Here is a 24,795-nt window from a genome sequence, read left to right as displayed (position 1 = left end):
TTGTATAACATTCTTCATTTCTGTTCCCAAGACTTCAGTCCCAAAAAGCTGCTCACCAGTTCCCCCTCAGCCTTATCACACTTTCCACAAAGCAGAGTAAATAATTCTGATTTCTATAATCCACGAACAGAGCAGGTTTATTTTGAACAGAAGCCCCGATGTTCAGGGCAGAGGCCCTGGAGCCCCAGTGGGACAGGCTTGGCACGAGGGGCTTCTGGGAGGTGGAGTCAGCCCACACCTCCTCCATCTATGAGCTCCTGAGCCAGGGCCTCCAAGTCGGCTGGGGCAGCCCTACATCACTGTCATATCAGACTCAAAGCAAAAGGAGCTAAAGGGATGGGGAACAGGGAGGGGCGGCTATGTACAGAAGGGGTTGGGTGGAGGCGGGACTGATTCCATTGAGCAAATGATACCTGTTTTTGGTTTTCCATCTGTCCAGTAAACATTCCATATCCCTTTGCCCTTTGTTCTAGGCATTTGCCTGACATCACCTGCCAATGTGAGCTCAGGAGAAAGATTTATTCTCATAGTTTGGGTTCAACATACCTGAGAAAGTAAATCTACTGCCCAAAGGCCACCTCTTGATTCTCTGTGCTGAGAGGACATTGGCAGGCCCTGACTATCCTGAAATCGTGGCACTTGGCTTTGGAATTTAGAGTGGGATTTGGAGGTGTCTCCTTTTGATATTTGCAGTGTGCATGTTTCAGGTGGTGTTAAAGGAAATTCACTTTTCTTAGGGGCATGAGAGCCTGAAGTAAGGGCCGTGTGGAGCCTGTGGTGGGAGAGGAGCTGGCTTTGTGAGGAAACTTCCATGGGATGATCCACAGAGCAGAACTGTGGCGTGCCCATTTGACCTTTTGGGGGTTATTGCCATTCTGCGGTTAAGAGCAATGCATTCTCTTTCTCTGCCCTCCGTCCCCACCCTCTGGGCCTAGCTGAGTGTCTGCACACAGGTGAGTGGAAGGTGACTCATGAAGCAAAGGAGGGGTCCTAGGGGCAGCTCAGCTCCCAAGGAGGGAACACTGGAGGGGAATGTGGAGTCAATACAGGGAGGTGGGGTTTTGGAACATCCTTGTTTTCAGCCCTGGTGGGAGTGTGACATCCAGGGCCATGGGGCAGGGGCCCTGTCTCCTGCAGGTCTGGGGTCATGCTAACACTTGTGGCTGGGGGAGCTGCCCCCAGCTCCTAGCTTCGTGCTGGAGTTCCGCCCGCTCCCACAGCTCAGTAGCCCCTGGGGCTCGCAGGGGACATACAGTTCACCAGTGCCCAGGATGCTGCAGCCCCCACTGCTCCTGAGGACGCCAGTGCTGAGGACAGGCGTGCTGACCCCACATGGCTCATACAGGAAGGCGCCTTTGGAGCTGCTCACTGCTGTGGGAACAGGAAGGGGTGCTCAGGGCCCCACACGGTGTGGCTCTCAGTGTACTGCCCTGAAACTACTCAGCCAGGCCATTCCTCCCACCTCCTGCCACTCACCTCTACAGACACCCCATTCCAGCCTCCAGCCTCCACGTCTCCCACCCTAGTCACATAAAGTGCTTGCAAGGTCCTCGTGCACCTCTCTCCTTTCTGTAGAGCCTGGGCAAGGCCAGGCCGGATTCAGTTTCACCCTTTCTCAGTTTCTACTGTTCCCTCCTTCCTAAGCTTGCTTCAAATTCTCTTCCTCTAGAAGAGCATTCTCTTTTCAGGGTGGTTCTTTGTGGCTTCTGGGCCCTGAAGCACTTGGACCATGCTGTTGCCGCTGTTGCAAATCTGCTCCTAGTCTGACTCCCAAAAGATTTGGATAGCCCTTTCCACCAGCCTGGGAGCTCACGGCAGACAGAGCTCTTCCTTTGGGGTAGGGGAGGCATCAGAGGTCTGGGAAGGGGTGGTGTGGCTGCCTGTTTTGGGGTGATCAACCCCCAAGACCCCAGAGCCAGTGGGGTAAGGCTCATCTACTTACAGATATTCACGGGCCCGATGCCTTCGCACAGCCTGGGGATGAGAGGAAAAAGAAGACAGGTAACTACATCAAACAGATGCAGGTAAATGCAGCATCTCCCCACTCCCACCCTCACTGTGGAACATGTGCTGCTGTGGGTTTTCTTTTTTTTTTTTTTTTTTTGAGACGGAGTCTCACTCTGTCGCCCAGGCTGGAGTGCGGTGGCACAATCTCGGCTCACTGCAAGCTACGCCTCCCGGGTTCACGCCATTCTCCTGCCTCAGCCTCTCCGAGTAGCTGGGACTATAGGCGCCCACCACCATGCCCGGCTAATTTTTTGTATTTTTAGTAGAGACGGGGTTTCACCGTGGTCTCTATCTCCTGACCTCGTGATCCACCTGCCTCGGCCTCCCAAAGTGCTGGGATTACAAGCGTGAGCCACCGCGCCCGGCCTGTGGGTTTTCAATGACTGGGGTGGGGGACAGAGGTGAGAGATACTAGCAGCCACCGCCAGAGGGCTGGGTAATGGCAGCACCTGGTGCCCGTCTTTGACCCACCCCCCCCACCCCCGCCCAGGAGCTCACCTGTGCTCCTCACCCTCCAGCAGGCGCCTGTAGGTGGCGATCTCGATGTCCAGGCCCAGCTTGGAGTTCATCACCTCCTGGTACTCCTTGAGCAGGCAGGCCATGTCCTGCTTGGCCTTCTGCAGAGCCTCCTCCAGCCCTGCCAGCTTGCACTTGGCATCGTTGAGAGCCGCCTCGCCCTGCTGCTCTGCCTCAGCTATGGCACCCTCAAGTTTGCAGCGCTGTGGGAGGGGCACAGAAAAGCATCACTGGGGGGCCTGGAGCCCCAAGCCAGACTTGCAGAAGAGCAGAGAGAACACGGGGGTGGCTATGTGTCAGGCTCACATTTGCGAGCTTCATCCTAGGATTGCGACATCTGGTTCCTCCAGGGAACTGGGATGGGTTTTCTGTCTAAAATACCTCCAAGAGAGCTGGGATTTTCCTCTTAAGTATGCTGAGAAATTTCTGTGGGGCTAATAGGTTTTAAATGCCTAGCTGGTCTTCCCTAGCCCAGGAGAATGGAGTGGGTCTGATTTTATGAACAATTGAGAGTCACCTTGAATTTCAGGATCATAGAATCACAGTCTTTGGGTCTGAAGGGACCATGGAGCACATCTTTTCTATACTTGCACCTAGTGAAGCATCCTTGCTTTTCATCTTTGACATTGGTCACCTCGTTTCTGTTGGGGACCTGACTATTTCCTGCGGCCGCTCATCCTGCTGTGGGTCAGCCCTTTTGTAGAAAGGGCTTGCTTCTGTTGAGCAAGGCAGCACAAGTTTATTCCCTCTTCAGCGGCACTCACAGCAGGGACTGAACCCGCCCCGCATGGCACAGACTGGCCAGTCAGCCTAGGATGGCTCTCGCAGCAAGGAGGTCCTCCCCAGTCTCACCTGGGCTTTGACGTTCTCGATTTCTTGCTGCAGCCGCTGGATCAGCTTGTTCATTTCCAGGATCTCATTCTTACGGTTGCGGAGGTTGTCACAGTGGTTCCCAGCTGTGACTCTCAGCTCCTCATACTGCCAGGACAGAGAGGTCAGAGCCCCAGGCCCCACAAGGTGGCATCTCCTAGCCTCTTTTCTCACTGTTCCCAATCTTTCCTCCCGTGACTTTCTAGTTCGGGTGCTCTCTGGTTCTCATACTGCTCCTTTACCTTCTTCCACTTCTGGGCAATTTGGGGTCCTTTATGTGGGCTGCTCCTGATTCCCATCTCAGCCCATCCCCAGCTCCAGGCTTGTTAGATTTTTCTCCAACCTCTGAGATCCTCTCCTCTGTTTAGCTGTTCTGTGTCTGGTCCTTTTCTCTGTCCCAGAGCCCAAGTTCACCTGAGGGCTCTTTCACTTTTAGATATGCCTCTGGACCTTGGAAGAGGTTTCTGTGCTCAGCCTGGGTTGCCTAACAGACCAAGGACTGCTCATCAGGATGGGTCTGCCCATCAGGATGAGAACATTTGTATGTTTTCCCTAAAAACAATAAAAAAAAACCAAAATGCAATTTATGTCCTACCTTGAGGTAACACTTTTTTATAAAAACCTTTGCACTCTGAATCCAATTTCTGAATAGTAGTGTGTACAGATTACATTTGTAAGTTTTAAAAAATTAGCTGACTTTAGATTTTCTGATAGTGGGTGGGAGCATATTATATAGAAAATGCAAAACGAGAGATAAGCACATAATCACACTCATTGGCTCTTTTGTTATTTGGTTACAGTAGGAAAGTCTGCAGTTGCCCAATAAATATCCATTCTCCTCTTCTTAAAACAGAACCCCTGGCTGGGCTCAGTGACTGACACCTGTAATGCCAGCATTTTGGAAGGCTGAGGCGGGCAGATCATTTGAGGTCAAGAGTTCAAGACCGGCCGGGCGCGGTGGCTCACGCTTGTAATCCCAGCACTTTGGGAGGCCAAGGGGGCGGATAACGAGGTCAGGAGATCGAGACCACGGTGAAACCCCGTCTCTACTAAAAACACACACACAAAAAAATTAGCCAGGGGTGGTGGTGGGCGCCTGTAGTCCCAGCTATTCGGAGAGGCTGAGGCAGGAGAATGGCGTGAACCCAGGAGGCAGAGCTTGCAGTGAGCCGAGATCGTGCCACTGCACTCCAGCCTGGGTGACAGAGCGAGACTCCATCTCAAAAAAAAAAAAAAAAGAGTTCAAGACCAGCCTGGCCAACATGGTGAAACCCCACCACTACTAAAAATACACAAATTAGCTGAGTATGGTGATGCATGCTTATAATCCCAGCTACTTGGGAGGCTGAGGCAGGAGGATCACTTGAACCTGGGAGGCAGAGGTTGCAGTGAGGCGAGATTGCACCACTCACTGCACTCCAGCCTGGGCAATAGAGCAAGACTCCATCTCAAAATAAACAAAAAACAAAAATAACAACAACAGCAAAAACCCAGAACCAAATAGAACCCTGCTTTTATTTAGGGTAAAGTCATTTGGCTTTGTTCTGAAGGCAGTGGGTGCCACTGCCCAGGGAGTGCCCAAAGTGATGCTCTGCCCATTTTCTGGTGCTCCATGGTGGCATCTGCTGTGACCTGGCCTAAAGCTACCCCTGCAGCCCGATCTCCACAGCACATGGCACTCCAGGCCCCTCACTTTCTGCTGCTGTGTCCTAGCACCCACTGCTCAGCCTGGCACACCCTCCCCCCATCTGGCCCATTGAATCTTATTTGTCCTTCAAGATTAGATCAAATGACACCACCTTTGCCTTTGTGACACAATTTGTTCCCTCTGTCATCAAACTCCCTTTACCTGCTGCTCCACCTTTGCAATCACTTCCTGCTAGCTGGCGTTTTGGTTTGGGAAGCACATCCTTGCGGGCCACCCTATTTGAAACTGCACTCCAACACTCCCTACCCTTCCCCTGGTTTATTTTCTTCCTAGCACTTGGCATCACAGTCTAACGTACATCCACTGCACTTATGTGCCTTGTTTATCATCCATCCCCCTGCCCCTCCAACCCTACCCTGGCCCCCAGCTTGTCTCTGGAATGAAAGTGACATGAAGGCAGGGACTAGTGTCTGTTCTGTTCCCTGCTGTGTCTCCAGCTTCTAGAACTGTGCTTGGCACGTGGTTGATGCTGAATACACAGTGTTGAATTAGTGGACCAATGAGTGCATGCATGCATGGCGCCTTTCACAGGCAGGGCAGGAGAGGCTGAGCTGATGATATTTGTTAAATCTAATTACCCTTAGGGCCCCCCTGCCCTCCAAGCAAGCCCCTAATTATTAAGTCTGAGGCCATCTTAATCACTGTTTCTGCTCTACCATTAGTAGCCACCCCATGCCACTAGCCTCCTCCCACACCTCGAAGCTTACAGCCCTCTTTGCCATCATCACCAATTAGTGTTTATTGAATGCTGCATACAGGAGCACTTCCAGTGAGTCTGCAGGTAAAAACTGCTGGGCGCCCTGGCACCCTGATGACAGGCCTGGATTGTCCGGGGCGGGGAGGGGTCCCTCCCACGTGCTCTGCAGGGAAGTGGCCTGGGGCCTGGCAGAAACAACAGCAGCTGGGCTTTATGGGATTCCCTGTGTCTGTGGCATGGCGTGGCTCTCATTAGCTCCTTACCCACTTCTGCGGGGAAGGAGTCTGGGGGTCCTCCCCTCCCCTGGTTTGTCACCTCTCCAGTCTCCCTGCCTCCAAACCCCGGGCCTCACCCGGCACTGGTACCAGGCCTCTGCTTCGGCTTTGCTGCGGCTGGCGATGTCGTCATACTGCGCCTTGATCTCAGCGATGATGCCGTCCACGTCCAGCTCCCGGCTGTTGTCCATCTTCACAATGACCGAGGTCTCAGAGATCTGAGACTGGAGCAGGCAGATCTCCTGGGGGCAGGGCCCAGGTGAGAAGGAGTGAGCTCTCTGAGCGTCCCGGGACAGGAGAAGGGGAGAACCCGTTCTGACCTTCCCAGAGCAGAGTGCGTAGAACTCTGCTATGGCTGTTCTGGTCTTCAGTCACCAACTGACCCCTTGTCCCCACCCTCTAGTTGCCCAGAGCTTGGTGGAGACTTTCTCAGAGGTGCCTGTGAGCCATGGCCTGGATGATCCAACTTCTGTGAGTCTCACTGCCTGAGAACCGTCTCTACAATGTGGACCTCTTTCCATGCTTGTCCTGAAATGTACCCACCAGGCGGCCGCTCTGCTGCCCTCTCGATCCCTTGGCTCCAGCCCTGACTAACCACCCAAGGTCAGGGCTGTGGGTACCTCCTCATACAGGCCTTTCAGGAAGTCAATCTCCTGCACGAGCGCCTCTGCGTTGGTCTCCAGGTCAGCCTTCATCAGGAAGGCTGTGTCCACATCCTGCAGCAGAGCAGGGACAGAATATGACCTGGCTGGGCCACCTCCCAGGCAAGCTGGTGGCAGGGGGAAGGCGTGGGGCTCACCTTTCCTCACGGACACCCACAGGCAGCGAAGGGGTGATGGAGCTGAGGTGGGGAAAAAGGGGTCCCTAGCCCTAGGACCCCAGGCTTGGGCCTGGCTTCCTGATGGGAAAAGGATCTGAAGGCGGTGGGGTTTAAATGAGCCTTAGCAGCAGCCTCTCAGAGCCCACTTTGCAGAGCCTGGGCCTGGAAATACCTGGCTACCTGTCTGAGGAACCATCGCAATTGTTGTTGTATTTGGGGGCTTGCGGCAGAGCTTTTGAGCTTTGTTTTGGTTTGGCGTTGGCATCTGTCCCATCTCCAGCTGCATGGGCAGGGTTAGACATGACTTTAACCCAGCTTCGGCCTGCATGAGTGGGGAAGTGGAGGCCAGGCCAATGGCCAGCCTTTTGCAAGGGAACAAAGCTGGGGGAGAGGAGGCTGGCCTTCCTCATTCTCAGGGTTAGTGGGGCTGGCACAGGAGTCTGAGGGGCGAAAAACCCTTTTTCAGAGTGGGCGGGCTGCAGACACATGTGGACTGAGTTCAGGGCTAGGTGGCCTCGGGCAAGGCAGGCCAGCTCAGGGGCTCTGCCTCTCTGAGCATCCTCCTCACCTTCTTCAAGGCAACAAACTCATTCTCGACACAGGGACGCAGGGAGAGCTCCTCTTCGTATCTGATGGAAAAGGCAGGAAAAAATGCTTTAGTCGGGCTTGTGGATTTTGGAAGAGATCTTGGCATCAGGCCTTTGGGGGCAGCTCTGCCTGTCACTGACTGAATGCCCTGGGGAGTGCCCAGGTCCAGCCTGTCTTGGCAACTGTAGCTCCTTCACCCACTTGAGATGGATAAGTAGCCACTTTTCAAGTTTACTCTTCTCCCCATTCCTCAGGAGCCTTTTCCCACGATGAGTCCTCCTCTGGGAAGTCCTCCTTAAGGCTACCTTCATTCCATCTTGCTGCCGAGGAGGTTCACTTCACTTAGTGGCCTCCCCTGGGAACGTAGAAGGCTGTGCTGCTGGCCTAGCTGTTTTTTCTGAGTCACTGAAATTCCCGGCTGACCCTGTGCATCCTCCTCGCTGGGAGGGTTCAGAGCCTGGCCTCTACCTGTGGTTCATTTGCAGAGGTAGCAATTATCCATTTTACCAGATCCACAGAGACAGCCAGGCTATTTCCTCAAGCTCCTTGGGGCTCCTCAGCCCACTCAGCACTCCCCTAAGGCAGAGGGAATTGGTCAGGGGGTTCAGTTTGATGAGCAGCATCAATCCATTAAAAGGCTTCTCTGCTTCATCATGCCCATCTCTCTTTTTTTCCAGCAGAACTGCTGCAGCACTGGCCCTGGACTCTGGAGCCTAGCCCCCTGGGTTTGAATCCCGGCTCTGTCCTGTGCAAGCTGTGGGCAAGTTGGGTAAGTGACTTGGCCTTTCTGCCTCATGATGCACAGCTTCGTCATCCATAGAATGAGGCTAACACTAGTTCTGCCTCACAGGGCTGTTGTGAGCTAACATGTCACATGCATTAATACCTGAAGAGCACTAGGACAGTGCCTGGCACAGGCTCTTTACTGTGAAAGTGTTTGCTATTCTTAAAATACCAGTTGGACCTCATCCTTCTTCGATTGTCTCACTTTTAAAAGCCAAAGTTCTCATCTTGAGCTGCAAATCCTGTCTCTTAATCTCACCTTGCTACTCACTCCTCAAGAAAGGCATTGCTTCTGCTGACGGGCTGGCCTCCAGCCCTCCCACAGCCTCACTGCATCTCACCTGTCACAGTCTGCTAGAGTTGTCCCCTTCACTTGGCAGGCCCTTCCTCTTTCTTGCCACCCATTCCTGTCCTTTCCCCATTTCCAAAATGGAGGATAATGCCATTGGAATGAGCCATTATCCTCCAAGGGCCAGAGGAAATTGCACCTCCTCCAAGAAGGCTTCCTGGACTCCTGCTCTTTCCCTTTCTTGGGATTCCTCTCCCTTCTCCTCTGTTTGTGTGTAGGTGCAGGTGGTCTGTGCACACTGGACTGGGAAAGAGTTAGCCTTTTTTCTTTCAATAGCACCCACACTTTCTAGCAGTGTCTGGCATTGAGTAGGCATGTGGTTGACACCTGCAGTGAGTGTCCCCAACATGGCTCCACTTCACTGACCCAAACCCTTATAACCTGTTGCTCTCAGTATATTTGCCCTGTTTCTCCTCAATAGAAAGACACCTGTTTCAACTTGCCTGCCTTTAACATGCACTCCCATAGGACACTGAACTGTCACGGGGCACTGGATTCCCATAGGACACTGGATTCCCATGGGGCACTCGGCCCAGGACCTGGTGAGACAATTTATCTGGGCCTCAACCTCTTGCAAGTGCTTAATTACCATATGCTTATCAACCACCTACTCCAAGCTGTGAATCAGATCTGGAGCACGTCCTTAGGGGGAGCAAGTGTGGCAGAAGACAAAACAGGAACCACAAAGAACTGGGAAGTGAGGCAGAAGGAGCTAGAGCCTGATATGCGGGGAAAGGGCAGAAGGGCTGTGCAGGAAGCCAGAGTTGGGGGTGAAAGAAAAGGTGGGCTGTGGTAGCTTGGACATGGAGCAGAGAGATGCTGAGAGGGGTGTGTCAGGCAGGAGAAGCAGCAGGAACAAAGGCCAGGAGGGAAGAGGCCTGGGGATCTGTCTGTGGAATAGGAAGTAGTTCAGGATCTGCAAAGGCAGAACAGGCAGTTTCAGCCGGAAGCTGGAGCTCCAGAAGCCACACATGAAAGAGCTTGTTTTACAGAGAGAGAGAGAGAGATCCTGAGGGCCTTATTTAGGTGGAGTAGTGGGGAGAGAGATGGCAATACACAGTCTCAGAGCTCCCACCGTGTGCCAAGTGGGGTGCCCTGCTGACACGATCCCACATAACTGTTCTGCCACCCAGTGAACTAAGTTTAGGCTTCCCATTTTATAAATGGGGAATCAGGGCCCGGACTGTTTCTGTCCCTTGCCCCAGGTCCACCAGTGGGGTGAAAGCAGCACTGACTCACTTTTTCTTGTAGCCCTCCAGTGCAGCCTGGAGGCTGCAGAGCTCTGACTCTAGCCTCACACGGTCCCCGGACACACAGTCCAGCTGCCGCCGAAGGGCGCTGATATAGCCCTCGAAGATGGGCTCGATGTTGGTCTGGCAGCACCTCTGCTGCTGCATGAAGTTCCACTTGGTCTCCAGCAGCTTGTTCTTCTGCTCCAGGAAACGGACCTGCAGCCAAGAATGGAATGTCACCAGGCAGCAGAGATCCTGGGACCATGACTTAGAGAGGGCAATGGAATGAGTTTGTGCCCTCTCTCCCAACACATGGCTACCAGTGCACTAGAATTTGCAAAAATCAGGGTCTCTGCATAGACTGGCATCTGAGGGTATGTGTCTCTGTGTCTCCCCTGCCTGGGAGAGCCTAGTGGATCCCTACCTTCCACTTAGAGGTTGCGTGTTGTAGTGGATAGTACTTCTCCAAGAGGCCTGGGCAAGTCCTGTTTCAGCACTGCCTGCCTGCCTCTCTCTATCCTCGTGAGCTTGACCAAGACATCCTGTCCCTTCAAGCCTCACTTTGCTTCCCAAAGCTCCGACCTGGGACAGTGTATGGGAAGGGACTCTGTTAACTTCATACTAATGTCAGAGGATGTGAAGCTTGGGGGTCGAGGCTTTCCTTTATGACAGCCTAGGGACACTCAGGGGAAAAGTCAGATCAAGGGACTCTAAGATCTTTTCACCTACTATGCTGCATCCTACATGGCTGTATCTGAAAAAAGTCCAGGTCATAGTAATGTGGACAGCTGCTGGCCTCCTCCTCCCTTTTTGTAAAGTGGAAACTGAGATTAGGAGTTGAGTAAGTTCACCATGGCCACCCGGCTGGACATTGACTAAGGGAACGTGGTCTCCAGCCCTTGTTCTGGAATTTTCCATATTGTGCATTGTCTGTTAAGAAAACTACAGAAGTAGCATTGCCCTACTTCTGGTCAGTGGCTGCATCAACAGGAGGCTCCCAGCCTAACAGAAGGTGCTGTGATGTTGTTGCTAATCAGGGCCCATGTTTTTGGAGTAAGTTTAGAGCCAGAACTTAATAAACTTTAGAAATAAAACTGTAAGTTTGACTAAACAAGTTCCTCTGTGAAGCACTTTGGCATATATTACCTCCTCTAATCTCCCACCGTCACCCCTCCCCTTCCTCACTGGGCAGCACCGTCCAAAGGCCAAGAGGTGAACGGCTTGCACGGGGATTCCGGGTGTAGGAGTAGAGTCAAGGCCAGTGGCCAGGGCTCCTGACCTCTGGCCCAGGACTCTTGCTCCTCAACCTTAGGGTCACCAGAAACACCAGCTCAAACTGTGGAATGAATCCTCACCCCAAGAGCCTCCCTGGGGCGTGTGATGGACCCAGAGGCTGCTGAGGGGTGGCAGGCCAGTTCAGCACCTTCTGAAGGCGTGCCTTCCTAGCAGCCTTTCAGTGGCTCTGGGGATGACAGATGTAAGACTTTCGTGACCGTCACCTTGTGCCTCTAGCTCTGACTGTCCACTTTCCTCTCATCCCAGGCCTAAACTGATTGGAAATTCTGAAGTCACAGTGCCCATCCTCACCTTCAGGCTCAAGAGTTGTGACAGAGCTCAGGCACACAGAAGGCGGTTCTACTGTTAAAGCCTCATCAGGAAGGGCATTTCTCTGCCTCTCTGGTCGTTCCTTTCAGTGTTGCTTTGGAAGTTCCTCTTATAGTCTGACCTCAGGCAACCTTGGTGATGGGTGATTTTGTCAGATAATATTCAGAGAAAGATGATATATTTTAAAAAAGACAAGGAAGCAGAAATGTTTAGTGCGGAGTCTGATCTAACTGGCTTTCAAAGGCTGGTGGTCGTGGAATGTGAGAGAGGCCACTGGATAAACTGAGGCTTCCTCAATGTCAGTCTCCTCCTGGTTCCCTTGGACCAGAACAAGACCAGACCCCAGACCTGCAGTGGGTCCTCCCATGGCCCTGGGCCACTGCACCCTTACCTTGTTGATGAAAGATGCGAAGCGGTTATTGAGGCACTTGATCTGCTCCTTCTCATCCCTCTTTACCCTCTGCACGGTCGGGTCAATCTCCAGTGCCAGTGGGACCAGCAGGCTCTCATTGATGGTGACAGGGGTGATGCAGGCAGAAGGCCCACAGGTGGCCCCCAGTCGGTACCCAAAGCCAGGTAGGGTACCTCCACACCTGGAGGCTACCCGGGGCCTCCCAAAGCCCACGTTGCACAGGCTCCGTGAGCCGAGGCAGCCCAGAGCTCGGAGGCCCCCACCACCCCCGGGCCGGCAGGGCCCCTTGCTCACTGCATAGTGAGTGACCATCCGGGGCATGACAGCCGAGTATGAGCTGAAACTCTGACTGCCACACCTGGAGCCTGGCTGGAAGGAGTGGTACGACATGGCAGGAGAGAGAGGCAGAGAAATGGGGCCCTGGAGAAAAGAATGGGGGCAGGATGATCAAGTCAGGCTCAGCTTCCCCCCTTTTATCTGGTAGGGGGATGGAGGGCTGAGCTGGATCAAACCCCAAATCAGCATTAAACTAGGTTTATGAGCTTGGGATATTGGCAGAGCTAAGTAGCAATGTGGATAATTAGGGTAGCGAAGAGCAAAGAGAAGGGGCCAATGGTCAGTGCTGGTGGGCCCTATAAAAATCCTATTTGTCCTCCTTCCTTGATTGTGGGGGTGATGAAAGGGGCCAACCAGACAGATACGTTCCATGTATCCAGTGGCTCAGCCTCAAGGAAAGGGAGAGTTGGGACTACGTCATTTCATAGGAGGGGAGGCGTGCCATGAATTATACACCCTGGCTTCTCTGGGATTAGAGGGCAAGTCCCATATGCTTAAAGATTCTCTGGCTCTTTCCCCAAGGCTGCTCCTAGGTTTTTTTTGCAGATCCTCAACCCAAGTGCCCTCTGTGGGCTCCTAGGTGAGTCAGGAAGTTCCCAGGAGGAAGGCTTTTGTTGGGGGAGAAGCCTCCCTACAACAGGCTGGACCTTAACCCTCCTGAGCTCTGGCTCAGTGACCCACTGTCCCATGGGGGTCTTGAAGGTAGACAGGCTCCAGGCATAGACGCTTCTCTACAGGGCCCATCAGTCCACAAAGGCTGCAGGGAACTCAGGAGGAGAGGCCTGGTGCTTGAGAAGGGCAGAGGAAGGGACGCTCTCCCCAACACTTCTGGGGACCCCAGAAGGCATGAACAGCATCAGGTCTCGGCTTCCATGTGGCTGTTCCTTTCCCCTTCTGCCCAACCCAGCCTGAATGTCCCTGAGGTCAACAGAGCCAGCTTTGGCCTGAGGATGTCTCTGGGGAGAGTTGTTGCCCTTGGGAATTTTCAGGTGGATGTGGGATTCAGGTTTCTTTCTAGCTCAGGTCACAGACACAGATCTTTGGAGATGTCTGAAGCCCCTGCCTCACTCTCTTTCCTCCTCTTTTCCATCAGTTTCATCAGTGAAACTTTTGCCATGGCCAACTGGCATTTCCCTTCCACACTGAGACTTATTACCAGGTCAAAATCAAACCAATAATAATAATAATAACAATAATAAACATTTATTGGGCATTTACTATGTGCTGGGACCACTCTGTACTCTTTACATCCACGGTCTCATTTAATTCCCTGACTACACCATGAGGTAGTTACTATGCCACAGACAGGAAAATGGGGAGCAGAGCAGTTAAGAGCAGCATCCCCACGTCACACAGCTGTGGCTGATCAGCTGGGAGTCCATCCTGTTCCTTCTGACTTCACCCTGCCATGCTGCTCCAGAGCAGGGAAGCCCAGGTGAGGAATTGGGAATCTGCTGCCCATAAATGTTCTGTTGTCCCTATCCCTCAGCCTTCCAACTGTGGATTAGGAGACTGGAACTCAAAGGCTTCCTGAGCCTCGGAAATTCTCAGTCTCATTGTGACATTTCACACTCCCTGTCCCTTTTTTCATAGTCTTGACTGTGGGCCCCAGAGCAGTGGAGGAGGGGTGGTGCAAGGCGAGACCACAGGCCACAATGGGAGGCCGAAGGTTGGGTGAGGGGGTCCAATTGCAGGGTGTCAGGGGAAGAAGACCACACTCTTCCCTGGACTGAGTCCACAGAGGGGGCCCAGGATGGTGTGAATGTTGATGGAGACACTCAGAGGCCCCATCAGAGAGCAGATTCCCACTAGAGGGGGTGAGGGAGACAGTGGGCAGCACCGGAGGGCAGGGATCACTGCAGCAGTGGACACAGCAGAGTCTCCCCACCATGTCCAGGCCAGAGGAGGGCCTCAGTGAGCAAGTTGGGCTCCCGGAGCCCAGAACCAGAGCTCAGGAGCAGAGGGCAGGGCGGTTCCTTGGATTTATTGTGGGTGGAAGGCACCTGTTCCCTGAGCCCCCCGAGTCCAGGGTTGCCCTCTGAGTGTGAGCTAGGACAGGACTCAATCAAGACCTAGACAGCTTGGCGGCATTTTATGAAAGTGGGTTCAGGAACTAGGGGGCATAAGGGAGCAGGCAGTTGAGAAGGGTGTGATTTTCTTCTGGAGCAGTGAACTCCATCTTCACTTTGGCAGTGCAGTAGACAATCTCTACCTGCCTTTGGAATGTGTTTTGGCAGGTGTTTTGGGGGTTGATGACTCTTCAAATTAAATACAAAAACCACCCTTTGAAGGCCTCAAAGAGGAACCCCATGCCTACCTCACCCCCAATTCCACGCCAGCCTCCCCCTGCGTCCTTCTGGGGCTCAGCAATGTGTTCCCTCAGAGCGAGGAAAAACACCAAAGAAAGAGCCACCTCTCCACTGAGTGCACTATCCTGGGCCTCTGCTGTGGGGCAGGGAATGTGGTGTCCTGGCTTAAGGAGCTTCAGTGTCAGCCACGGCTGAAGACACAGAACAGAGACGTTCAGAGGCAGGGAGATAGAAAAAGGAAGTCAGAAGAGAAAGAGCAGGCAATATTAATAGATTGTCAAACAGAAAGAGTGGGAGGGGAAGAAGGGTGAAAAATACAGGACAGGAGGAGAAAAGGGGGTTGAGAGAGAGGAGGTGCATGGGGTGGCAGTGGGGAAAGGTGACTAGAAAAAGAAGTGAGGGTGAAAGGTGAAAAGGGTAAGGTTAAAAGGAGGGAAAACTTTCCAGAAGAGAGATGTGGCTAGCACAAGAGAAGAGGAATAGTCCTGAGCCTGGAGGATTATTTTGCAGGAATCTCACAGGGCAGTTCTTAATGCAGGAGAATTAAAATAGGCTTTTCCTGGTGTATTTCTTGCAAACATTTTGGGCCGAGCTGCCTTCCCACACCCTCACATGAGCCTTCTTCCCTCCCACCCCTCTGTCATCGGGGCATTTCTGTTTAGGAACAGCAAGTCTAATATTGACTTAAATAAAGCAGACTTGAAAGAAATTTGGCTGTGAACTCTCACTCATTGCAGCCCTGGGCCATGGAGGGCTTTTGAGTTCTTGATAACATCATTCCATTCCATTATGAATAAGCAAGAGTTGATCATATTTTGAAGGGTGTTGATTTCTCACTCAAATATTCTGCTGGTGAGAGTTGTCAAGGGACTTGGCTGGGGCCTGGGCAGGGGGAAGAAAGGAGGTGAGGAGGTGGCGTGTGTGGCAGGGTTTGCAAGACGTGTCCTGGCCTGAGTGGGAAAACTGTTCCATCTGCAATGAGAAAGGTGTGTGGAAACTTGGGCCCACACTGCACTCAACCTCTCTGGGGCACCGTGGTCAGTTCTGAGGTCCAGAGAAGGACTGCATAAGAGGCCTTGTCTTGTGGTTGCTGTGGGTCTGGCTTAGACAGGAGGGGAAAGACCCTACTGCACCCCCTACTCTGGAAGCTTCTTAAGGGCAAAGTGCTAGCCCAGGTCCTGGCACAGAGCAGTTGAATCAACATTGGTTGGAATGGATGCCTGTGGACCCTGCAGGACCCTGCAGAGAACGGGAGCAGGTGGGGTACCTCTGTGGGGACCTTCTGGAGGCAGAGGGATGGACAGGATGACCTCACAAGCCACTTCCTGCTCCCTGTACCTCCTCCTGTTGATTTTGTGTCTAGGATGTCAGTAAACATCAAGCCTTGGAGCTGGGAAGCTTGAGGGCTTGAGGGGAGTGGCAGTGGAGGCAGGTGAGGTGTGTGGCTGCTGTGACTCTTCTTGGTGGGCCATCTCTTGGAGACAATGAATATGTTGGAGCTGCTGTGACTGCTGGTGGAGCTGATGCCACTGCTCCTGTTGTTGTGGCAGAGGACACCGCTGTGGCCACCCCCACCCACACAGAGGACGCTGCCTCCACTGGAGCCTGGAGCCCCAGAGGAAGAGACCTCAGCTGTGGAGAGAGGGCTCAGGATATGTTGGCAGGTTCTTCCCATTTCCCATGACACCCTTCCTGGGTGTGATCCCCATGCCTGCTCCCCTCCCGCAGTGCCTTGTTCCAGGCAACCCTCCCTTCCCTGAGAGCCTGGGAGAACGCCTGAGCCAGTGTGAGAGAGGGTGGGCATGGACTCACCACCCCGTCACACGCTACCTCCTCATGAACCTCTGCATAAGGCATCGCCACACTCAAGGCACATTCACAGCTGTGACCATGTGGATCTCAACAGGGCTGAGAGGACACCATTACTACAATCACCCCCATTTTGTAGAGGAAAAAATGAGGTGCAAAGAGATCAAGTGGCATACCCAAGTCCACGCCCACCAGATCCAAGGCTTTTAGCTCCTGTGCTGGGTTCATTCCCTTGTCTTGTAGGCGGCTGTCACGTTGGATGGAAGAGGAGGCCTTGTATTCTGGAAGGGAGCCATAGACTCCCTTGTTGAAAGAGGCCTGAAGGCCACCTGGACGAGCCTCCCCCAGGACCAGAACCCCTCAATGACATTGCCAAGATACAACTGTCCAGCTTCTGCTTCAATATTTTCAGCAATGGGAGCTCCCTACTTGGATGCATCTTTGCAAGCCAGGTAAACATTTGGAAATGTCTCATTGATTTCCCCTCTTGGCGTCCGTTTTTCCTGGTGGGGCATTCCTGCCCCTCTGATGAGTTGGTTCCAGGCTCTCCCCAGTCTTGGCAGGCCAGCGTCTCTAATGTGATCTGACCCACACGGGTCTCAAGGGGATTCTACTCCCGTGACCAGGACTCAATGCTCCCATTAATGCTGCCTACGATGCTGAGCTTTTACACACAGCCCCAGAGCCCTGGTGGGTCACTCTGTGAGGTCACTCCTGCTCTCCCTCCTGTGAGTTGAGGCCACGCCAGATCAGTCACTGTTCTATTTGTTGAATTAATATGCTTCAATTCTAAATATAGGTCTGTTAGTTTGAGTTCCTGGCAGCACTAGCTGAGAAATCAGGCATTCAGACTGGGGACCTACAATTGTTTGAATAGTCTTGTCCTGTCACTGGGATCTTCTGGGACCAGCCCTGGGGGTGAGGGGTCACCTGCGGATTAATCTCCACAGTTTTTGTGGAGATTAAGCGAGAGTGAGGAGAAAGTTGTTGAGCTCCTTAGTGACATGGAATGTGCCCCTTTTGAGTTCTGTTGACCTCACGGGGAAGAAGGGCACAAGAAGAGCCTCCATAGAGCCCCCAAGAGGGTCTTTGTGACATCCCTGCCCCTGCCTGCTCATCTTTCACCCACCAAACCCTCATGAGTGATGCTCCCAGCTTCCATTGTGCCCCCCACTTTTCTACCATTCCAAAACGTTGACTCACAGGTGCTGACGGCTCTGATACCTTCAGTGAGTCTGTGACCGCTAGGGAGAGAAAGAGACATTTTGTTTGCTGAGAGGTTAAGGGGCCCTGGGTTCTTTGTATTTAAAGTTATCATCACAGAGGGCTTACATGTATCAGGCACTGTGCTTGGCAAGCTCTCTCCTCAGCTTGTTAGCCTTGGGAAGCTCAAGTGCATCTGTGAGGAAAATCCAGGAGAGAGAACAAGTCACAAATACAGAGAGAAATGAGAAGAGGGAGCTGTGGTAGAGGTAGTGCGAGACCGTCAGCTTGTAGGGCAATTCCAGAGCCCCTGAGGCTTGTCCCAAGTATGGTTGCATTTCTTACAGGACTTGGGAAGAAAGAGTCTTGCTTAGCGTTCCTTCCTTGACCCCTTTGACCCTCACCCCTGCCCTGAGTCCAACAGCTGTGGGAGGGGCTGCAACTGCAGGATGCCTTTAAGGGAGCAATTGCATTTTAACCCTGATTCTGACCTGGGAGCTTCATCTGGAGGGCTGACACTGTGGGGCTCATGGGGCCTCTGTGGCATTGCTGTCGTGGTCTGGTGCATCTGTTTGGGTGACGGTGGGAGGGGAGGGTGGCCCACCTGCTCTTCAAGCCCTCCAGCAGCTTCCTGTAGGTGGCGATCTCGATGTCCGGGGCTAGCTTGACATACATTGGCTCCTGGTACCTGCGCAGCTGCTGCGCCATGTCCTGCTTGGCCTTCTGCAGGGCTGTCACCAGCTCCACCAGCTTGTTCTTAGTGCCACCTTCCCATGCTGCTTGGCATCAGCAGGCGATGGTGGCCTACGGCATGGCACACTGCCAGGTGGTGATGAGAAAGAATGTGTGACATTGTTCATAGAGGACACAGTAAGATCCTCTATGAACTTTAAGCTGAAAATATGAAAGAATCCCCTGAAGTGGATTTAATGCAAAGGAGGTTGGGGAGCTTCATCATCTTTAAAACTAAGATTGATTTCTGTCCCCCTTGGATAGTTTGAGACTTAGCCAGAATGGAGAAAATGATGTTCTGCAGTCCTTTTCTTTTTTTTTTTCTTTTTTTTGTGACAGAGTTCCACTCTGTTGCCCAGGATGGAGTGCACTGGCACGATTTCTGCTCACTGCAACTTCCACCTCCCAGGTTCAAGCGATTATCCTGCCTCAGCCTCCTGAGTAGCTGGGATTATAGGCGTGCACCACCACGCCTGGCTAATTTTTGTATTTTTAGTAGAGAGGGGGTTTCACCATGTTCGTCAGGCTGGTCTCGAACTCCTGACCTCAGGTGATCCGCCCGCTTAGGCCTCCCAAAATGCTGAGATTACAGGCATGAGTCACCCCACCCAGCCCTCTGAGGTCCTTTTCAGTGCTGAACTTTTCTGGATTGCGAGTAAGTAAAGCAAGCCAAACTTTTGCCAGTTACTCTTCCAGAAGAAAGTGCCTTTCTCGCATTCTTCAGTCCAATCAACGTGACAATATTAACCATTGCACTAGGTGAATGCATATTTATATTCCTGGAAGGCCACTCATCTGGGAGGCTTCTCTCTGCAGGGGCTGAGTGAGGCCCAGGCACAAGACCACCTGGAGGCAGGAGCATGGATGGAAGGACACCTGGAAGCTCAGCCCTACTTGCTTCTACAAGTTATCAATCTCAGAGTGCAGCCTCTGCATTACCAGTTTAGCTCAGAGATCTCCATCTTGGTGGTGTGGAGGTCATCCCGTGCAGGCTAGCAGAGTGCTGTAGTTCCTTGTACTAGGAGGGAGGAGAAACAGACCTCGGATGGGGGATGCGTGCAGTGGGCAGGGACAGCCAGGCCAGAGAAGAGAAGGCTGTGGCTTCCCACAGCCCCAAAGGCTTTCATGTGCGTCTGAGAGCCTCCCTGCTAGGCCGTCTCTGGCCCAATCAAATTCATCTGCATTTTCTCTTGACTCTGTCCCTCACTTTCTATGCCCACTGGCTTCACCCTACAGCTGGACAGCTGTGGCTGTGCTCTTTCCCTTCTTCCTGTACCTGGTCTTTCTTCCCTCTCCCTCGATATCATGCATCTCACCCTCCCAAACTCAGCATCATGTAGGTGCCAATCACTTTTCCTTTGTTCGTATTTTCCTCGGCATTGCAAATTATCATCCCAACGACTCCCAGAGCAGAATGTTTGCTCTCATCTGGAAAATCCCATTCTGCGACTTAGATCAAGCCTTTGCCCTCCAGCCCCTGGGCCCCAGCCAGTTCCGCCTTTCTTCTCTGGATCTTCCAGCCTCCTCCACAAGGAGTTAAATTTTCCTCTTGTCCCCACCCTCCCTCTCTGTTCCTCCTGTTGGCACTGATGGCTGGAACTGTCCAGCTGTCCCTTTTCTGTCTGATACAGGGCATTGGAGGTGTGTCCATCTGCCTCTTGGCAGAGGGACTGACCACCTCCTGCCTTTATCTGACTGTTCCCCAGGTCCTGACATGCTTCCCTCAGGTAACATAGGGTGAGCCCCAAGCTGAACTCAGATCCCTTGAGCCTATCAGACTGGGACATCTGAGAGGACATGGATCTTGTTTGCCTTCGAAATCCCAGTTTTTTGTGCTTGTTTAATGAACTTGACCTTGATGTCTCACTTTGGTTTAGTACTAGAACTCAGCCTCAGCCCTGCTGTTGCTGGCGATGTCTTCATGCTGGGCCTTGACTTCAATGATGATGCTATCCAGGTCCAGGTTGCAGTTATTGTCCATCAACAGGAGGACCATGGAGGTTTCAGAGATCTGGGCCTGAAGCTGAGCCAGCTTTTGTGGTTGGGTCCAAATGAGAGAGCTGAGGCAGAGTGCTCATGTTCATGTGTGTCCGTGTGTGCGTGTGTGTGCATGTGTGTTCGTATGTGCATGCGAGTGCATGTATGTGTGTGCATGCATGTGGGCGTGTGGGCATGTGTATGCATGTGTGTGTGGGGGCATGTTTTGGGAGGCTGTGATCTGCCCCCTGGAACAGACCCTGGCATTGAGGGTCTTGCACGGTAGGGATGGAGTGGCCTGTGGAGGCTGAAAGGGCTGGGAAGAACATTAGGGAGGTCATTGAGTTTATGGCTGTTCTTTGTCATCAGCTCATCTGCGTGGAGGGAGCAGCAGCACAGGTAACTCCAGCCAGAATTCTCCAGAAGCCACTCCTGGTGTCACAGGAGCACACCACGTTGTGACCTGTCAGTATCACAGATGTCTCATGTTCTGAGAAAATATAGCCCTTCACACCAAATAAGGAAAATATCTTGCGAAAGAAAACTGAGTCAGAAGAAGCCAGAAGACTTGGCTACTTTCCAGTTGTGTTTCCCAATTTGGCTCCTCCCTGCTCCTCGGGGATAGGATGGGCAACGGAAATCGGCTGGAAATAGCAGAAAGGCCACCCAACTGACAAATTCGAGTCTTGTGTCTGCCAATCACGTTTGAATAGCATCCCGGATCTCAGCAAGGCTGATCATAATACTGGCCTCAAATGAATTCGTGAAGATTAAATGACATCCAGATAAGATGGTCTGGAAACAGTGAACTCACAATTAATTTGTTAATGGTCCCTTTTCAGGATCATCTAACTCAGTGGTTCTCAAAATGTGACCTCAAACCAGCAGCATCAGCATCACTGGAAACTTGATTGAAATGCAACACTGTGGGCCCAGCCCAGACTTACTAAATCAGAACTGGTGTTTAGCAAGATTTCTAGAAGATTCTGATGCTCTTTAAAATTTGAGAATCAGTAGGCCAAAGCAGAAGTCTAAGTAAAAATATTCCTTTTCTCTCTTTATTGATGACTGATTCATACATTTCCCGTTTCAACAAATTATTATTTTGTTATTGTGCTGCAGCTTGTTTTTCCCAAATAGTTTTTCCTGGCTGCAGATCTAGTTAAAGATCTTGGCCCACAGGCTTGCTGGCTGTGGGCTAGTTCAGAATTCCGAGGCAATACCACCCTGGTTGTCAGCATTGAAGAGAACAAGCAGAGAGGGGGCTGGTTATCCCCCTGTGGGCTGTAAGGCGGAATTGGAGCCCACCCAAACAATCAGAGCTGAAACCCCAGGTCCTGGAACAATGTGACAAGCTTCTGTTGGGCATCACGTGTGTGTGACCCTATGGGCATATCACCTGTCCTTACCAGGCCTACCTGGAGGCACTCCACTCCCCCTACACCCCACCTCGACACTGCTGGCCCTATCTTCACCAGTCTCTCCCTCTGCCCCAGCCACACTGTCCTCCTCCTGGCATTCCTGGATCACACCCGGGGTCATTTATTCTTCCCATTCCCTCTTGCTGGAGCACTACCCCCACCCACCATGCCTTCCTGGCTGACATGCTGGATTCCTTCAAGTTTCTTTTTCAATGTCACCCACCCACTGCCTATGATTGCTTTCTACTGTCATTTCTCTTCATTGCCTCTGTAGCCCCTGAAATAGTGCAGTGATTTGATTATCTCTGTTGTGCCTTTCTCCTGCACTATACTGTAAGCTTCAGGAACTTACAGGCTCCGTTGTGTTTGCTCAGCACTGTGCCTGCAGCTCTGTGGAGGACACAAACGGAGAACCAGGCAATTGTGTTGCTTGCTTCCAGAAGCACCTGAGGGCTCACTAATTGCCACTTGATTTGTGTAATTGCATCACCCTGCAGTTGCTCTAGGAAGAGCAGCAGGTAAATTTGGGCAGGGCAGGATGAGCCAAGTTGCTCAGAAAGTTCTATGGAAATCCATATTTTAATGACAGGTGGTCCATTTTTCTGCCTGCCCAATGGAACATGCTTGATCCAGATGGTTAAGGCTGAATTTCTCATCTCTCTTGACCTGCTGGCCGCTCTATGGAACCTCATTTTCTCCTGTGGGAGGGGAAGCAGCATCTGCCCTACAATATGCAGATGGGATAAGGAGCAGAGAGAAGACCAAGGAAGGAGCCCGCAGGCTCTGTGCCCAGCTGAGGCTCTAAGACCCAGCCCCCAGCCCTCCTGTTGGAGGTGGCACCGAGCACTCTCACCACCTTATAGAAAGTGCTCAGGAAGTTGGTCTCATTCATCAGGGCATCCAGTTTGGCCTCCAGCCCCACCTTGTTCATGTAGACAGCATCCATGTACCACAGAACATGCTATCACTCTGGGCCTTACCCTTCCAGGGATAACCAGCCCCCTCTGTCTGTGAATTAGGTGGGAGAGCTTCAGTTCCCAAGGACAGAGCATCTGTCTACTCCAGGCCGTGGAGTAGAACTTAGAACTTGGAGAGGAGTAGAACTTCCAAACTGTGTGAAGACCGGGGCCTTCAGGGGTGCCCACCTGCTCATCAGCTCTGGTGCCACATCGAAAGTTCTGCATCACCTCACATTGTGAGGACAACCCTGTTCTGGCCCTGGCCACCAAGCAGGAAGGCCCAGAACTCCATGGAGCTGCTTCTGGGCTGCCCCGTCCTCCTGAACCTGACTGGGTGCCTGGAGACCCAGCCCAGGACAAGGCCCATTTTGCTTCCCCTGTCTCCACACTGGACTCCACGCGGGGTGGGGGTGGTGTTGGGATTTGCAGCTCAGACTCTGGAGTCCTGGGTCCTGACTCACTCCTGATTACCTAGGTAGCCCTGGGCAAGTGTCTTTACCTCTCTGAATTGCAGTTTTCCCACTGTTAAAGTAAGACCTACTTCTAGGCTTGCTGTGCAAATTAAATAAGGCCTTGTATGAGGCCACTGGGAGCCGGGCAGGAGGAACTCTGTCCACTCACCTTGAGCACCACAAACTCATTCTCTGCCTCAGTGCACCTGTTGAGTTCTTCTTCATACCTGTGGGAAGGATCAAGAAGTGGTTTGGGGTTGGATTGGGCCCTGGGAGTGAGGTCAGAGCAGTAGGGTGGAGGTGGACAGGCAATGGTGGGTCTGCAGGGCAGCCTTAGCAAATGCTTCACTGTAGCCTGGCTCTCCTGTGACACACATGGCCCCAAATTCCAAATCAAACAAACCACCAAACAAAGCCCAAGCCCAAAACAACCACAAAACAGATCCCCTCTCAGTCTACCTGAGGTTTCTTTTCTCACAGCTCGGCTCCTTGGAGTATTTGGGTCCCATAAAGGGGCATATACATTTCCTTTTTCTTTTTTTTTTTTAATGGTCTTGCCCCAACCCAGGGCAGAGAGGAGAGAAACAGAGAGAAAGGTCAGAGGCTGGCAGCCCCTCATCCTACAACAGCCACATTTCCCTCACTCTGTTCAGGCATGCTGAACTGTGGCCTAAGAAGCAGAGACTTCAGGTCCATAGGCACCCTCTCCCCCAAAGGTTTCTCATTCTTCATTTTGTCTGTAGGCAGCAACCCCACCCTGTCTGTCCCCCAGGGGCATGTGGAGGTGCCTCCTGCTCACTGATCTCTGGGAAGGAAATTTCGCTTCTGTTCCAGGTGACCCATTCCCCACCCAACCTACCTGGGTGCATCAGCACACCCCACCCTCATGGTGCTAGACAGCTGTGGTTTTGATCTCAGCTGCTCTGCCCATCAGCCATATGACCTCCCAGAGGATCTTTCTCTACTATGTAATGGAAAGTTGTCATTCTTTTAAAACCACAGAGTCCCATCACACATGACTTACACGAAGCAGGATCTTCCTGGCTTTCATATTTCCTCTGCTGCTCCGTATGATCTGAGAAAATCTCTTGCTTGCCATTGAAATTTCAGTATTGTGCTTTCTCCCAGTGTTCTCTGGGAAAAGCAATTCGGTTTTCCTCATCGTTTCCTTGAGTTGCCTTTTAATGAACTCTGAATGTCTCTTCTTCACCTAACTCCATACAACTGTCCTCAGCTTCTGTGTGGCCCAGCTCACAGTTCCTCTGCTGAAGGGCAAGCATCGCCTGGCCCTGCACAGGCCACTTTGATGCCACAGGAACATTGCCTGGTCGTTGACCAGGAGCACACTCATCAACAGATGCTCTGCCATATCCCTCCCCTGTGCCTTCTTCCTTTTTCAACCCTAAGCTTTATCCTTCTCCTCCAGGAAGACTTCTTGGATTGAAACACTGTTAGTCCATGCTTGCATACATGTTATAAATTACCCATCTGCACTTGCTTCTCTTGTCTGCATCTGTATCATGGCACACACATACCTAATCATAAATACAATAAACATAGCTAATACTTATTAACAACTTACTATGTGCCAGGCACTGTGAACCCTACCAAGCACCTTACATGCAATTTTTGATTTAATAATCTCAGTGCTCTTGTGAGGTGGGTACTATTGATGTCTCTTTTAACAGATAAAGAACCTGGGGCTTAGAGGGGTTAAATAGTTTTCTTAAGGTCA

The 24,795-nt window shown here is 52.1% G+C and overlaps 1 protein-coding gene across 1 annotated transcript; it reads right to left on the bottom strand.

Moving 5' to 3' along the window:
* Positions 1-106: 106 nt before the first annotated feature.
* KRT82 (keratin 82) lies at positions 107-12,310 on the bottom strand. The gene is made up of 9 exons (XM_032173676.2): positions 11,842-12,310; positions 9,853-10,061; positions 7,462-7,522; positions 6,694-6,789; positions 6,151-6,315; positions 3,376-3,501; positions 2,506-2,726; positions 1,943-1,974; positions 107-1,371 (listed from the first exon to the last, which is right to left on the bottom strand). The coding sequence occupies exons 1-9, from the start codon at positions 12,250-12,252 to the stop codon at positions 1,151-1,153; spliced, it is 1,542 nt and encodes a 513-aa protein (XP_032029567.1). The 5' UTR covers positions 12,253-12,310; the 3' UTR covers positions 107-1,150.
* Between the last annotated feature and the right edge of the window lie 12,485 nt (positions 12,311-24,795).

This window comes from Hylobates moloch, unplaced genomic scaffold (assembly GCF_009828535.3).
Source record: "Hylobates moloch isolate HMO894 unplaced genomic scaffold, HMol_V3 SCAFFOLD_13, whole genome shotgun sequence".
NCBI classification, from domain to species: Eukaryota; Metazoa; Chordata; class Mammalia; order Primates; family Hylobatidae; genus Hylobates; species Hylobates moloch.
This window is presented reverse-complemented; position numbering and strand designations above follow the sequence as displayed.

Excerpts from the sequence above, each read along its gene's own strand:
- KRT82 (XM_032173676.2), bottom strand. The coding sequence starts at position 12,252 with ATGTCGTACCACTCCTTCCAGCCAGGCTCCAGGTGTGGCAGTCAGAGT. Across the intron at positions 7,523-9,852 it reads CTGGAGGGCTACAAGAAAAA|ATACGAAGAGGAGCTCTCCC; the intron begins GTGAGTCAGTGC and ends CTTTTCCATCAG. Across the intron at positions 3,502-6,150 it reads AGGCCTGGTACCAGTGCCGG|TATGAGGAGCTGAGAGTCAC; the intron begins GTGAGGCCCGGG and ends CTGTCCTGGCAG.